Raw genomic sequence first — 16,182 nt, 5'->3', positions numbered from 1 at the left:
ATTCATTCAAATAATGTTTTTTGTTCTGTAATACATTTTGGGCAGATAAAATAAAAATAAAAAACAAAAGAATAATAATAATAATAATTTTCAGTAAGGGGGATAAATACGTGCACCTTTAATTAAATAAGGCTTAATAGTTTTAGTTTCACCTTTTTGGAAAATAGTCAAGTAGCCCATAATATTACCCTAACTAATCAGAACAGTACAGTGAACTTAATGCCTAAAACATCTTCTGAAAATCCCACCATAGAAAACCTCCACAGCACCGAGTGGGCTTTCTGTGGGACGACCTGGTTTCGAAACAGAGCAGTTTGTGGGTTCTGTCAGATCAAATGATTTAATGTTGAATGTAAATATTTTTTTACCATTAAATGAATTTTTAACAACAACAACAAAAAAAAACAACACTTAACATCGTTCAAAGCCGCCGAGCGAACCTCAGACAGCTGAATTTCTTTTTTCTTCTCTAATCGAGCGTCCAGCAAAGACATTCAAATAGCAACGCTGTGTTCTGTATTTTACAGCAGCACCAGATCTTCAGATCTTCTGGAATCACCAGTTAATGAACAAGACGATGAACATGCAGGTTAGACTGTACATTTTTACACTGTTTTCCACACTTCGTAGGAATGATGGGTAATGGTGGGATGTGGAATACTGTTTAGCACAGCTGCCGTTACAGTACATTCAGGTCTTCAGGTTAAGCTTATTTCTGATCAGATTTTTTTTTATGTTTGTTTGTTTTTTATTATTTTTGTTGTGGATGTAAACAATTAAAAAAACATGTTCTGGATCTGGAACGTTATCTAACACTAAAACACTGATCAATTTTAAAACACTGATCAATTTTGAGCTTCTTCTAAATCCCAAATAATTATGCACGTTTTTACGTTTGTAAAACATAAGAAATGGTGTTGTTGGGAGCGCTCTTCAGGTCTTGTTTGATAGTCTGTATTTCTGAATGTTTTAATGTTTCTTCTCATTATTTTATCTTGAATAAAAGCCGAGACCGTACTGTGTTTGTAGATGAACTCGGTGTACACTTGGCAAATCCACAGAAGCAGATCTTGAAGGAAATGACTAACAAATAAAAACTGCAGGGAGATCTCCTTCACAACAGTTCCCCTTACAGAAAGCACTCTCCTCAACCCTCTGCCCAAAGCAGCAGCGCTCGGCCCCTCGTCCCTCATCCCCCACTCCCTCTCTTCCCCGTGGCTCCTCTGTTTCTGTGTCCAGTTCTGGATGGTAATCTCTTTGACCCCGACTCTCCGCCCTACGCCTTCTTGCATTTGCCTTTCTTCTCGCGCTGCTGGAACTTTCGCAATCTTCGGGCCCAAGTGTCTCTCCACTGGATGACCAGACTGCCCTTATCCGCCACCACCCCGCTCTGGCCGGGGGAATCCTCGTCGTTGCCCAGCAGAAGGTATTTCTTGCCTGTTTTGATTTTGGGACACTTACAGGCCACGTCTTTAGCCCTCACCCACAGCAGCTGGTCGCCTCTGCGGATTCGGCTCTCGCCCTGCTTGTAGACGGAGATGATGTTCACCGTGAACTTCCACCACTCTGCGGCCTTGTCGGACTTCAGGATGTGCACCTGGACGGCTGTGAGGTCAAACAGACGAGGGAAACATTTTAGACTGGTTTAATCCAGTGGCAGAACAAATACATGCTAAGTTTAAGCTCCTGTCGTTCGCTGTACCGGATTGTGAGCGGCACACACTTGTTCTTGGACGGATGAATTTAAACCTGGTTTATCTGAATGGGTTCTGATCTGGCTGAGGAGGTCAGCGTTACAGTTACACCACTGCATCGGATTGCTTGCTGTGAACCAAAACTCTTGCCTGGTTAAAGTTGATGTAAACAGGGTCATACGGCAAAAGAGCCAAAGATCAGACGGGATAAAACTTCCCAGAAAGCGATTCTGTTAAACAGAAGTCCTGTTGTTCCATTTTTTGTTGGTTCTCAGTTTTTGTCGTAATGTTAATCTGACAGTTCATCAGAATCTGATGATGAATGGACCAATAGAAACGCGTACCACCCTAACCTCTCCTCACCCTTTTACCCAATTCCAGAACAATCATTTATTTTTATACCGATAGAGCTGTGAGGTCCAGACAGAGCTGCACTTCCTCCTTCACTGCCCAAAATTCAAAACCACCAGAGAAACCTTCACCCAAACCCTAAAGAACCTCCACCCAAATCTGGAAAATCTGTCTGAAAATGAAAAATGAGGAATTTTCCTCGGCGAAGGCAAAACTGCACCTCTCACCACCAAATATGTGACAACATGCCACCGCCTGAAGGACAATAAGTGACATCATCACAAACTTCACCCACTCCCTATTACACCCCACACACCATAATAACAATCCTATAAATAATAATATAAATATAGTTACTATAGCTACTATAATTTTACAGTTTCAATGAAAAATTAGAGTTAATTTTAGTTCTGTACATTAATAGCTGTTTATTATTTATTTTTCACTGTTAATTAATTCATTTATTTTTGACATTTTGTTCAGATGTAATTTTGTGTGCTTTGGCAACATTGTTGACGAAACAGTCCTTCCAATAAAGCCAACCTGAACTGAACTGAACTGTAAAAATATAGTATCAAAGCTATGAAAAAGCTCTTTTTAACTGCTTTTGTATTTTTGGCTTCATGATAAAATATCCCTGTTCTAGACTTCTGTCAAACAGATGCACCAATCAAACAGTCGGTTTGGTGTTTGGTTGGAGTTCTTTTTCAGAAAAAGGCCGATGTGAGGATATTAGTCATAAACGATTACAGACAAGAGAGGAAGGTGTGTCATCCAGCAGGACGGCCGTATGAAATCTCTGGACACGGCAGTGTGTTTCTCACCGGACCCTCAGGGAGACATAATTCATTTTGTAGCCCCTCACACGGCTCTCTCTCTGCCGCTAACAGGTCTTGTTCAAGATTGATGGCGGCTCCAACAGATGTACATTTCTACCCTCTTTATCAATTTCAATCGTGTTGATACAGTTGAGCAAACTTTGTGAGATTTAGTGGCTCTCCTCACAAAAGGCCAGACAGAAAATAGGGCAATTAGAGACGCCCTGAACCCGTAGCTAAAACTTTACACCGCAGTTGATCAAACTCAATACATTCATGCGTCACTTTTGTTAGGATTTTGTCTGACGCCATTTATCAATGCGGCGGTAATCTCGCCGCGCTCCTGACTGCACTGTGGCATTAATTGAGGAGATGCAGCTGTGGCCCAGCCTGCTTTGGTGCCCCTATGCAAACATGCTTACTGCTAGCCGCAACCTAGCCCAAATCGCTAGACTTTACAGTCGTATTTCCGGGAATCAACAACAAGAACAGCGTGCCATCATGCCAGCGGTATTCGTTTAATATTAGCCTTTTAGACAGTATTCTGGGCCTCTGTGGTAATGTCAGCTCAGCAGTATTCTCCCGGTGCAGTGCTACATTAGGCTACATGATGGGTGTTAATTGTGGTGAATGTTGTGTGGCAAATTCCTAATACATGCAACCCCCCCCCCAAAAAAAACAAACAAAAACAAAACAAAAACAAAAACAAAAAAACCTGAGAGAACCCTCAGCCGACCCCGTACTGTAGTGTTTGGTGCCCGGTGCTTTTGGGTCCCCCGTGCTGTTAGCGCACAAAGCCCCCCTGATGAAGCAGGAGCTGAGGGAAAGTGGATTAGGTTTAGTGTTTAGAAAAGGGGGGCTCGTCCGGGATCGTCCACAGTAGGGCAGTGGGGAAAGTGCCAACAATTCATAATTGAGAGGCACTGTAGGCTGACCCTGCGGGGGCCATATTAAATGAGTAAATGGGCTGAAGGTAATGTATTCCCCCCCTACAGTCCAGCTTTTAGAGAGATGAGGAGGAACCCATGCAGAGATGAACCTGTAGGAGTGGGGTGGACCTGCTGCTCTTCGCCTGATGGGGTCCCTATTACTGTAGGCAAGGCACGTGCCAGGCCTTCAGGAGAACTCATCTTCTAACCTCTCGGCCTGCCTCTGGGATTTTTTGATCAGTGGAGTTGCTGATACGAGGATTTCCCCTTTGATTTTCTCAAAATAGGATATCAAGACTCACGTCTCCTGTTCCTAGATTAAGAGGAAAGTGATTGGATGATGAGGATAATATTTGCCAAAGTATGCTTTCAAGGTATGCTTTGACTTAGAAGGCCTAGAAGGTCTTCATCTCTGGGGCTTTGGTCATTTTATAACTTTATTGTTATTATTATTGAGTTGGTTTTCTTTTCTATAGCATCTCAGATGTGTCTATGGTGACCATACAAATAAGATGAATCAACAAGCTGTACGAATGGCCTGGTTGTCATTAAAGCTGCTAAGCTCTTTAAGTTCCTCTGTGTCTTGCTTGACTGATGAAACAGCCTCACCTCGGAGGGAGAGAGGGCTGCACATCTGCTCCATTCAGAGACAAGAGAATGCCTGCTGGCCTCAGGAATGCTGCTGTGGGACCAGCTCTTCCCTTAATGAGGATCTACCCAAGCTCTCCGCTCCCCTCTGTCCGTCACACTGCCTTGACTTGATCCGCTTTGGGCTTAAATACCTGCTGGGCTGTCCGTCAGCGCCACAGCCTCCCCTAAGCCCTGCACTGATGGCCTTTCCTCCTGTTTGATCCTTTGACTTTCTTCTTGAAAGCCCTGAGTAAGCCATCACTACAATGGAGCGAGGCTGAGGGTGCCCTGGGGAACCGAAGGCTTCGAGGCTTGGGCTTCAGATGAGGAATATAGATGTAGCAGAGGGCACGGGGTTTTAGCCGCCCGCACTCTTGTCTGTCTGTGTGAGCGTTGTGCCAACTTCACAACTTACCATAATCTTTCTTACAGTACTTCTTCATGTTGATCTTCAGCTTTCCTTTGGATGCCTTGCAGTAGGAGTCGCAGTCTGTGTTTGAGAGCGAGAGAGAGAGGGAGAGAGGGAGTGAGACAGAGGGCAAGAGAATAGGCGAATTAAAATGCATTCTGCTGAAGAAAGAAAGAAAAGAAAAGACAGAGTGTGACAGAGAGAGAGACACTTCTCCAAACAGCTCGTCTATCTTGGGAGCCCATGCTTCACGCTGCACCCATCTGCCCCCCTTCAGTTGAGTGGCTCTAATAGAGGCTTGTGGGCCATTGAGCGGAGAGAGAACCTTCAGTCCTATAGAAAGCAACAGACAAAAGGTCCTGCTCTTTCTGCTCTCTGGATGTCTGGACCCTCCCTTGCTCTGATGGGAGACCTCTGGGGCCAAGAGCATTCAAGCCACCCAGTGCTTTTTTTCGTAGCGCCATGCTAATTTCTCGCCCCCCTCTCTTCACTGTCAAAGTACCACCATAGGGCTGAGGAAGGCCTACGGGTCGACCCCCACCGCCACCACCACCACCTTGTCAACTCAACCCTTGCGTCTGCTCGACCCCGCAGCCCCTCCTCCCTCTCGACCCCTTGGGCCATTTCAACCTTTGGCATTTATTGGTTCAGCACCCAGGGAGGTGGCAATGTAGGTTGGGGGTCGGTGCAGCACAATGGGAGGTCAGGGGGAAAATTAGTGGCCTGTGAAGTGTTAAAAAAAGCCTTTTGGTGTCCAAAAATAAATACCTCACAAAAGAGCCGAAGACAAATAGATATGTGGCTTTTTCTTACCCCCAATAATCCTTGTATTGGGTGCTTTTTTTAGATCCTGTGAGATAACCTCCTCAAGTCTAGACAAGGAGCGAGCAGAGTTGATGATGCCTGAGCCCCCTGAAAAAACTTTTATTTTTTAACATAAACACAACTCAAGAACTACAAAAATAAATCCACATAAATCCCATCCACCAGCACCCGCCGAGCGCCGGTGATGAGCAACGTACGTGTTGGCGCCCCAAAGGAAACGCTTCAAAGAACTGCTGGTTACAACATTTGAAACAAGTTCAGTTTAATTCTGACATCGGTTGCCCCATTCCCTCCACCTCACACACTGACATGGGCTCTCTTTTAGTAGATGGATGAAGGGGTGGTGGGGGCGGCACTCTTCGCTAAGGGGTTGGAGGTCCTTTCAGCTCGCCTGCATATGAACAAACTTCATTGTTTTTTGGCGACCCTCACTCCATGCCTGCTTTTCACTTTCCTTTAGGGACCCTTTTCTCTCTGTTTGAAAGAAGTTGCCCAGACAACGGCAGCATGAGAAAAATATGCCCGAGAAAAGGAGTAGTTCCAGGGTCGGGCTCGTGTAGGGGGGATGGGGGCTGAAGAAGGAGGAAGATCTAAAAGGTTGGGGGGAGTTGTAGGGTGTCCCACAAACCCCGAATCAGCACGGAGCGCGAGTAGAGTACGTTAGCAAATGGCTACGAAACGACAACCTAGGTGAAATTGAATTGAGTCCATATAGCGGCAGCCTGATTTCCATGTAAATGGACGTTATCAAGAGAGCGGCTTTTGTTTTCCCATAACCCTATTAAATGGCATCGTGATACTTTCCTTTGATGGCCCTCAGTTCTCACTCGCAAGTCCGCGGGATGCGACGAGCACCCAGAGATTCCCATTGAGAAGCTCAGAGTCCCCCACCGGCCGGACAAATGTAGCGATTGTGCCGCCTCTCAAGCGAGGGGAAGTGGGTTTAGCTCGAGCTGCTGTCACAGCGCTCTCCCAGAAGGAGGTGTTGCCCTAATGGCTGCTTTTCTCGCCTCGGCTGAAGAGCTTTGCGAGATTGAGTCGGGTCCTGCTGGCAGCGGCGGAGAGCGAGAACAAGAGAGTGGTTGGGTGTCAGAGCATGGAGGTAAGGCTTGTTTGACATTGCGGGAATGAGAGAGCAAGGCACCAGCTACAAGCTGACTGTGGAAGACCCCTGTTGTGAGAGCCATTGGTGGACACATTCTCTGGTCTCCCTGGTCTCCGAGCAAAGCCGTGCATACTGAGATCGGGTGCAGAACAACCTTTCGGTCCAGTGAGTCTGTGTGATTCAGCATTTATTTCCCCAGCTATAGAAAAGCACGGACAATCTCCCCTGCGGGGCTTTTCATTGGCCAGAGACAACCAGACACTGTACTGAGCCCAAAAGGAATCTCGGGCTGACCCCAGGCCTGTTTCCTTTGGGCCTGCGGTGCGACAGGCATTGTGTTTCACCCCCCAGTGCTGATCTGGGAACTGTAACAACGAGGTGTGAAAGAGCGCACAGGGGGAAGGCTTTTTCTCCGCACAATGAGACTGATTGAGAAACAAATTGCTGCAAATAAAGCATGTAATTAGATTATAGCCGGAGCCCCAGACTCCTGCTGGAGTACACTCTCAATGGAGTGCTGGACCTTCTCCAAAACCGGAGCCTTGTCGTCCCTCCCCTCGCCCTGTCTCTCTCTCTCTTTTCTTTTCACGGTTTGAGGAGCAGAGGTCTGTTGCATCCTGACAGTTTGAGAAACACAGCAGACAGTGCATGCAGCTCCTGCTCCAGGGCTTTGTTTTTGTGCAGGGCATGAAGGCACCGTTCTAATGGCAGGAGAACAAGGCTGGATGATCTTCTTTACAGTACACAAAACACCTGGCTCGTCCTCAGCTCCTTCAGGCTGGGAGACGTGGGTAAAGAAGCCATAAATTACCCGGGAGCTTTTCGTATTCATGACGGGACCTGAGTACAATACCGCTCTGGACCGCTCTTTCTCTCGACCTTCTTACAGATGCTGTAAAAGAAATATGTTCGAGAAAACACTTTGATCGTCTGGCTGCTTCCTTTCCAGCCGCCGATGATCGGAGATATTCTCCTTTATGTTTAGACTTGGTGCTTCAGGAGTGACGGATCCAAGAGTGATCTTGCTTCACAATGTGTTCGCTCTAAGCCGAGCCGGCGGGGATATTCGCCCTGCATTCCACTTCAGCATGTGGCCCAGCGCTCCCTCTCCATCAGACTTTCGGTAATCTAATGTTTGGGATTTGACTGTCTGATTCATACTGGATTCAAATCCAGCCACAATAATTACTGTCAGACTGCAAAAACTACACCCTGCAGATTCATACTGGATTGAAATCACAGATGGTGTCAGCGATTACGGCCCAGGTTAAACTAATCCAGGCACCTGTTCCACAAGTTCTGACTTCTCTCTCTCTTTGTCTCTGTGTCTCTTTGTCCCTCGCCCTCTCTCGTCGTGTATGTGGCGGTAGGGGAAGGACGGGGTGGAGAGATGCCCTGATAAGAGCAGCACATCTGTTTGCAATCATCATGTTGGATGAGATCATGTTCTTCACTCTGTTCCATCATGAGGTGTGCTGGTCGGAGAGATGGGATAATGTATGCATTCTCATAGCGGGGAGCTTGGGTGGTCCCGAGACCCCGTTTTGACGGGGCCACTCAAATATGCGTGGGTGTGTGTGTGCGCACGCCACCTTTCTCTCGGCTTGATTTGGAATGCTGGAGTTTCCGTGGACAGCTGCCCTCGACCCAGATGGGTTAAACATTCGGAGGGCTGCGAGTCAGGGTTCCCGTCCGCCAAGCTCAATCAGCTCTTCAGAATGCGTCGCTTTCAGAAAGAATGGACGTCTGACTGGACGCTGCGTTCCAGTCGTAAAGCCGCTTCTCACTGTTCCAGTTTGATTACTGCAGTGAAAATTCTAGTTCTGGGTCAGGCGTTATTTTCCAACCCAGGGATGTTTTTTTTAACGTTTCCCAAAGATCTCTGCAGATAATCATGCTGGAGTTACGGATTCACTTTATATATTCGCTCTGTGCCAACCGGGCGGAATTCCTCCCATTCTGAGATGAGTAACAGATCGGCATCTTAAAGATTTTGGCTCGTAACTCCTTCCTGCCCGAGCAGTTGATGTGTCCATGCTGTTGATTCTTAGATCTTGGTCAGTGGCACTGATTGTGCTTTGGAGGGAAATACCCTCTACCCTGGTAGTATTGCCAGTCAAAAACTCCTGAGCTCCAATCAGAGTGGAATTCTGAAAGCCGAGAGCGAGGCGGTGCAGTAAAACTAACTCCACTTGGGTTTCTGGGTTATATCCCAGCACCAGAATGCTGTTCTGAATGTAAGCACACGCTGGTTTGAGAGGCTTGGCTTGTAACACCTTCTTGCCCAATCTGGAATTGATTGCAGTTTAGGGGGAAAACAGTTTTTCACAATACAGAACTGCCCCATCATCAGTGATGAGCGCTAAAGCGTGGCGGACAAAACCTCAGAGCTCCAATCAGAGCCAATCCAGAACAGCAGAACGGCAGAACTGCGGAGAAGGGGGGAAACGCTGAGACCAGAGTGAAGATATGAGTGAGGAACGTATGTGAGAAGTGGGAAGAGGGAGGTTCGAGGGGTTTGCTCAGGGGGAAAGGAAGATTTAGGGGGAGAGAGGGGGTTGTTGGGGGTTGGAGAGAAAGAGAGAGAGAGAGTCCCAGCAGCTCTGCTGTCAATCTTATCTGTCAGTGAAGCATTAGAAACCCGCAACGCTCCGCCAACAGCTGCAGCGATTTCTCGCACGCCAGGATTCCACCGCCGTGAGAATGACGAGCGTTTCTTCAGCAAGAACGTCTTTCCACACGAACAAGAGCCAAACATGTCCGCTCGCTCCCGGCCGGGCTAACGTTTCCTTTTAAACCCGATCAGAAGCAGGAGAAGAAGCGTCTGATAAATAAGTCAAGCGATGGTCTGATAAGTCTGGATTGACACAGCTGTGCAAGCTCGTCGCTCACCCCTGCAGACGCTGCTTTAATATCTAATGATGAGTGGAGAAATTTGGCAAACACTGGAAGTTAATTCTGAGAGGTTCCGCCGCTCTAAGCCTGGTGGTGTCGAGCGCACTGGGAGCAAAACCATGTCGGGGGAGCTAATCTAGGGGAGAAGATATTTTCCCCCCCAAAAAAATGTTCAGCCGTTCCTCTCCCAGATTAGTCAAATCCCACTTGTGGGATCATGAGATGAGAAAATAATAAAATCAACAAATCAACAGGAACAAGGCCCAGTGCAGCAGCACTTCAACACCCCACTGTGAGACACTTAGACCAATTAATTGGAGTCGGAGTTAAAGATTAAAGCGGCGAGAGCTCCAGGCCGTGGCTAATTGATTCAAAATTTATGAACCGTGGCGAAGCAAAAGGCGTAGAGGGCTCGGAAATGGGTTTCCGTGAAGCCACATGTGGATGGCTGGATGGATGTGGAGTGCGGAGAGAGATGCATACTGATTCGAGGTCTATGAAATATACAGCACTGTCAACACAGAATGCTAATTTGACATTCCTCATTAACTGAACTGCTGTGATGTAAAACACAAACAAACGTGCCCACCTGCCGGTTCCTCCGGGCTGCTCGCCGTGGTGGTGGGAGGCGCAACCGGGATTTCTGTTTCCGACAAAGAACACAGAGTTAGCACAAAAAAACCCCGTACATACAGAGATCAGGCGTAAGACTTCATTTGTTATAGTTACCAACATAAGAGCTTCACAGCACACACATTAGCACTGAATAATGTGTTTATAAAGCAATACTCGAGCATTTATGAACAGTGTATTATATATAGAGAGTTATATATATATATATATATATATATATATATATATATATATAGAGAGAGAGAGAGAGAGAGAGAGAGAGAGTTAATTAGTCCTCTGCCTTATCAGTTCCATTATCTGTGAATGATGCTGTTATTAATGAAACTAGTGTCCATCACTTTAGCTTAAGGTCAACAAAATGTCATTTACTTAATGAAAAACTCAAATACTGCTTTATAATGAGTTATTTAGTGCTTATGTATGTGTCCCTAGTAATTGCCGATGAGTAAGTATAAGTCTACAAGTAGAACACTTTATACAGCTAAATATATTAATAATTTCGTAATGTAATGACCTGAAATAATACTCTACTATGTGTTACATATATTTATAATATTGTAAAGTAGTCATGTATGTCTGTTATTTTTAAGTGTACATGCAAGGCAATGTAAGTTATTAATGATGCCATATAATACTTTATAAACAGCATTTATAGGTCTAGGCTTAGGCTTCATCGCCCATAGCATTGCTTAGATGCTCAGTTCCATGCGCTCCGAGCTCAGTGCATAGTCAGTGTTATGTTTGAGTTGCCTAACGGAGGAGTTTTAGGCATTACTGAAAAACACAAAATGGACCTAGCATTGATCCATGAGGAACACCTGCATTTGTTTAAGTTGAAGAGACTTGATTCTTTCGTCCCTCTTTCCATTGGTTGGTTCACACTGGGAGGAAGTTACACTTACTAAAGCCATGCATGGGGGCAGTATATTCTTCAAAGCAAGAGAAATCACATTGGTGGTACAACTTGTTTAGACTCACGTTGGCACAGAAATTCTCAAGAAATGCGGGGGAAGTAGAGACAACGGGACAAAACAAAGGACTGGAACAAGACTAAACACTGAGAGAGGAAGATATCTGTTGGCATAAAGAAGGAGCTTTTTAAAGGAGTGAGCAGGTGCTTGGTGGAGCTGGTGGGCATGCACGGGGGGAGGGGGGGTCCTGGATGGAAGGAAGAAAGAAAGAATCAAGTCTTCTGTCAAAAGCGGTGCTTATCGAATTTAATCATCTTCATCGTCCATCTGTGCTCAAATAGGTCTCATAAACATGTTAGGCAATGACTCAGCTAAAGCCTGGAACTAAGGAAGGTCGTTAAGGAGCGGGGTGCCTTTGCCAATGAACAAAAGGTTATGGGATGGTCCTTATTATGGTCCCATATTAGATTCATGAAACGTTTTTGAAGCAAAGCTGACTGAGCAGCGGTATTCCGGCTAGGAAAGCCCATTACTCTGTGGTGTTTTCCTGGAGCGACTGGATTCTCTCTCGACTGTACTCTTGAGTTTCCAGTTCAGGGCTTTAAGCATGCTGGAAGCTGGTTGGATGCCGGGTTGACACCAGCTCGCTTCCAAAATGTTTTGTTTTTTTCAAAATGTCCAGAGTGGATTCAATTAATGTGGCCTAATAAAACAAACACAGATTACTTTGCAATTATGAGTGAAACCAAATTCCCTACCATTAAATCACGAGGACGTCGGGTGTTCCAAGTTTCACACATCCGTGCATGCGACTTTTCCCAGGAAAATCAAACCTATCATATTCCAGAGAGTTTAAGGATTTACTTTAGACCACTGCGCTCCCTGCCAGGAGGGTCTCCAGAGTGACTCGTGTCTCTCAGAGCGCTGTTTGACTTCCAAGAGTTGTTTCATTGACAAAAGCACCAATTGAACCATTTGCTTCCAAGATGAAATCGGGGTGGTTTTGCTTATCAAGGCCTGGCTGAGTTCATTGCCATACCAGCTGCATTACTGTTGGAACACTGTTGGAACACTGGGACTGAGTGGAACCTGGTTGTTTATCTGTTGGCTTGGACGTCGTTTATTGGCCTGTCTCACCAAAGACCACTACGAACAATAATGATGTGCCACTGGCGTTCTGCTCTGGCTCTGCACTTAAGGTATTACTTAGGCGGCAACCCAGCAATCAAACCTTAATGAGGATTGGGCTCGGTCTTTTAACCCGATCCACTTGAAACTGAACCTGCTGTTTTGGCCTCCAGCCTTTCCTGGAGAACACTGTAAAAACTGCATTGCTTAAAAAATCCCTAAACCTGTGGTTCCCAACTCCTGGAGTCCTGGAGTACCCATGCCGTGCCTCACACTTCTGCTTTCCATGGAGCTTAAGCTCAGGAGGGGTTTGTTAGTTATCTGAGTACCGTATAATTCTAAAGCTTCTAAAGGGTTCTTCAGAGAGATGCACATAGAAGAATTCTCTAGAGAACATTACAGATTCTTTTCTATCCCAGAACTGCCCAATCCTGGTTCCAGAGAATTTAGATCCAACACGCCTGGCTCTAATATTCAGATCTTCATCGCCTGGATCAGGCTGGAGCTACTGTCTGCAGGGTGGTAGATCTCTAGAACCTAGACTGGCCATGCCAGCTTTATCTCTATGTGTTGCAAGTTGAGCCAGATCATCTGGGAGGTTGAGTTTGAGAACCGTGTCTGTAAATGAGAGGACACTCCACAAAGTCCAGAGGTTCAACACCGATCAGAAGGGTGGTATTGGAATGTGCAAGCCAGGAACCTTTTAGGAACCTAAGTCAGAGCATGCTCTCACAACAGTGTTCTCCAGCAACATCAGCGTTCTAACGCTTGCCTGTAAAATGTGAATGGAACCCCCAAATAAACCTGTTCTCTATGCTCTAGATTCTCACAGCTATCAAACAACCAAACCCATGTACATTAGTGTTTGTTGGTGTTTGATGGGTCAGCATGATCACTGGCATGATGCACGAAAAAGGGTTTTTGGTACTAAACAGAACCATTTAGAAAGGTTCTATATAAAAAACCTTCTGCAAACGTTTTCCAGCTATGTAAAGAACCCTTTTATCAGAACACTAGAACCTGCAGGACAGGGGTACTCTAGGACCGGTTTTGGGAAGCACTGCTACTTGTCTTTTTTAAGGTGGTTATGAGAGGTCCACGTACTTATGCAGGGGGCAATGGGTGAGCGGCTCTGCTGGTAGCCCTTAGCACAGCGGTTGCACGTGATACCGGTCACGCCGTCTTTACACGGGCACTGGCCTGTGGTTTGGTTACAGGTTTTGCCCGCGGCCCCCACGGGATGGCAATCACAGGCTGCGAGGAACAGGAGACAAGAGGTAAGAGAACACACGTGTGCAGAAACACACACACACACACACACACACAGTACATATAGGAAGCATAGGTGAGCTATAGTGAGAGGAGGGGCTGGAGCTCGGTGAGAGGGCTGAAGGCACAGTGAAGGGTGGTACACGTGGTGTCAGAGCAGGACAGTGTGTGAGCTCGCGGCAGGGCTGTGCGGGGTGTTTCTTTAATGAGCATGCAAACACACAAACACTCACACTCAGGTCTTTATCCTTCTCCCTACAGCACGTTCTGCAGTGACATGCACAGGAAGGCCTCAGCGCTGTACCAGTAACACATTAACGCTGTTATCATACACTATATGTCCAAAAGTTTGTGGACACCCCTTTTAACGAATGCATTCAGTTACTTTAAGTTGAACCCATTATGGACACAGATGTGCAAATGCACACACAGCTTGTCTAGTCCCTGTAGAGAAGAAGTACTGCCAATAGAATAGGACTCTCTGGAGCAGATCAACATCATGACCCTATAAAGCCCCCCAGCATTGAGGAGCTGTGGAGCAGTGAAAGAACTGTGCTCTCTTGAATGATGGTGGAGGAGCTCCATCCAGTACTTTTGGGATGAGTTGGGGAGTTGGGGATGATGAGGTGGGGTGGTGATCATCATCCAGCATCCTGACCTCACTAACACTCTTGTTGCTGAGTGCAACCAAATCCTCACAGCAATGCTCCTACAAAATCTAGTAGAAAGTCTTCTTCTCTGGACAGTAGAGACAGTTGCTCCAACGGAAGCAGGATCAGCTCTTTAATAGCCTTGATTTCAAAAGAAACAATAGATGATCAGCTGTCCCAATACTTTTGTCCATATAATGTAGCTCTGTTTTAAAGGGATGGTGATTGTGAAAGGTGCTGTCCGCTGAGAGAGGTTTGGTATATGTTTAATGTAAACACAATGGCAATATGAATTATGAATAAGTTATTAATAATAATAACATATTATTATATATATCCCATAATATCCCATATTATTATAAGAATAACAATCATTATATTAATGATTAATATTATAATGATCATTATATTGCTGTTTTAATGTCATAATTATTGTGTGTATCTGGCCCCCTTCTGGGTGGTCATTCAGCGCAGCATGTGTGCCAGTGTGACCCAGGATTGGTTGGTCTGTGGACGGCACATTAGCTTGTGGTTAGTGTTTTAACATGGGGATAACGCATTAGCATTACACAGAGAAGAACAGCCTTAGTAAAAGTGTTTTATCAGGGCAATGAAAACATTAACATGTTGACCCCTTGACCCCTGCACTCACTACTGTTATTAGTATTGTTATGATAAAAACAACTCCCACAAACGAATGTATAAGCTGATCTGCTTTCAGGTCAGAACTGAGGTCTTTTTCTATCACCTTTTATTAATTTATTTATTTGAGTTGATCAGCCATAAGATTAACACCACTGCAGCTGAAGTGAAGAACACTGATCTGGGTCCAGTGTCTCCAGTCTTTCCAGGGGTGGATCTACGTAAGGTGATGAAGGTGATGAAGCAGGAAAAATGGACGAGCGTAAGAATCTAAGACACTTTGACAAGAACTAGACTGTGATGTTCTAGACAATGACTGGGTCAGAACATCTACAGAACATCAGGCAGGTTTTGTGGGGTGTTCTCTGCCCGTATGCAGTGGTCAGCACCTACCAAAAGTGCTCCAAGGAAGGGTGACCAAGGCTCATTGATGCTCAGAAGTCTTGCAGAGTTCGTGCTGTGACAGGTCGGAGCTGCTTCGGCGACACAGTATCAGGTGAGTGGTTTTACTGGAATGGCTGATCAGTCATAGTGCTGTTTCTGCTCTGACCGATGTCTGGAAAACTTCAGTAAATGTGTTTTCGGACACATGTGGACGAGCCCCCAACCCCCAGAGAGTTCCAGCATCATGGGCTATCCGTTATCAGACAGTATTGATTGTGATTCCTTCAGCAGAACTCCAGAAGAAGAGGAGGGAAGGCTGCTTCCAAGCACATGTTCCGCAAAAACAGGATATTCCCGCAATAATGATCCTGATTAGCTGTTTGATTTTTTCTGCTCAGAGCTTTGTGCCGACGCCAGTAGAGTGTGTCGTGTTTCCGCTCTGTATGGGAGGTCTGCTCCTCGCCACATGCTCCACGCTCCTCTCCTCGCGCTCTCCACTGCCTTTGTACTGGGAGCCTCTTTCAAGTCGGCTTTGGCTTTGTGCTTCCCCGCGGTGGGTGGTTACATAAAAGTTATTCCGCAAATATTCAGTATTGTTTTTTTCCCCTCGAATCAAATGCAGCAGCTTTGAAACCACTCCAGGCCTGTTTCTGACTGATTAAATGAATATAGTGGGCCCTGGATCAGGTACTGCACCACACTGTGTGCCACGCTTAGCCCTTAGAGGTGGCAGTGGAAACTTCAGTCTGGACCACGTTAGCGTTCGCAAGCAGAGGAGGAGAGAGACGGGTCTGCGTACAGTTCTGTTTTGCTGCTTCTGACCCAACGATACAGAACATCCATGTCATTAATGATGTGAGTAACTGTGTAATTACACAGACCCAATGATGGAACCTAAACCGAGCGCTC

At 45.9% G+C, this 16,182-nt stretch overlaps 1 protein-coding gene across 1 annotated transcript in view; it reads right to left on the bottom strand.

Moving 5' to 3' along the window:
• Positions 1-326: 326 nt before the first annotated feature.
• Positions 327-16,182, bottom strand: part of LOC140559711 (netrin-1-like) — a 55,358-nt gene continuing 39,502 nt past the window's right edge. The window contains exons 3-6 of the mRNA XM_072683284.1: positions 13,433-13,582; positions 10,246-10,299; positions 4,838-4,912; positions 327-1,605 (exon numbers count right to left, since the gene is read on the bottom strand). Of these exons, the coding sequence (XP_072539385.1) occupies positions 1,277-1,605; positions 4,838-4,912; positions 10,246-10,299; positions 13,433-13,582 (608 nt within the window). The 3' untranslated portion in view covers positions 327-1,276. The remainder of the gene's footprint in view (positions 1,606-4,837; positions 4,913-10,245; positions 10,300-13,432; positions 13,583-16,182) is intronic.

Source organism: Salminus brasiliensis, chromosome 7, assembly GCF_030463535.1.
Source record: "Salminus brasiliensis chromosome 7, fSalBra1.hap2, whole genome shotgun sequence".
Classification (NCBI taxonomy): Eukaryota; Metazoa; Chordata; class Actinopteri; order Characiformes; family Bryconidae; genus Salminus; species Salminus brasiliensis.
This window is presented reverse-complemented; position numbering and strand designations above follow the sequence as displayed.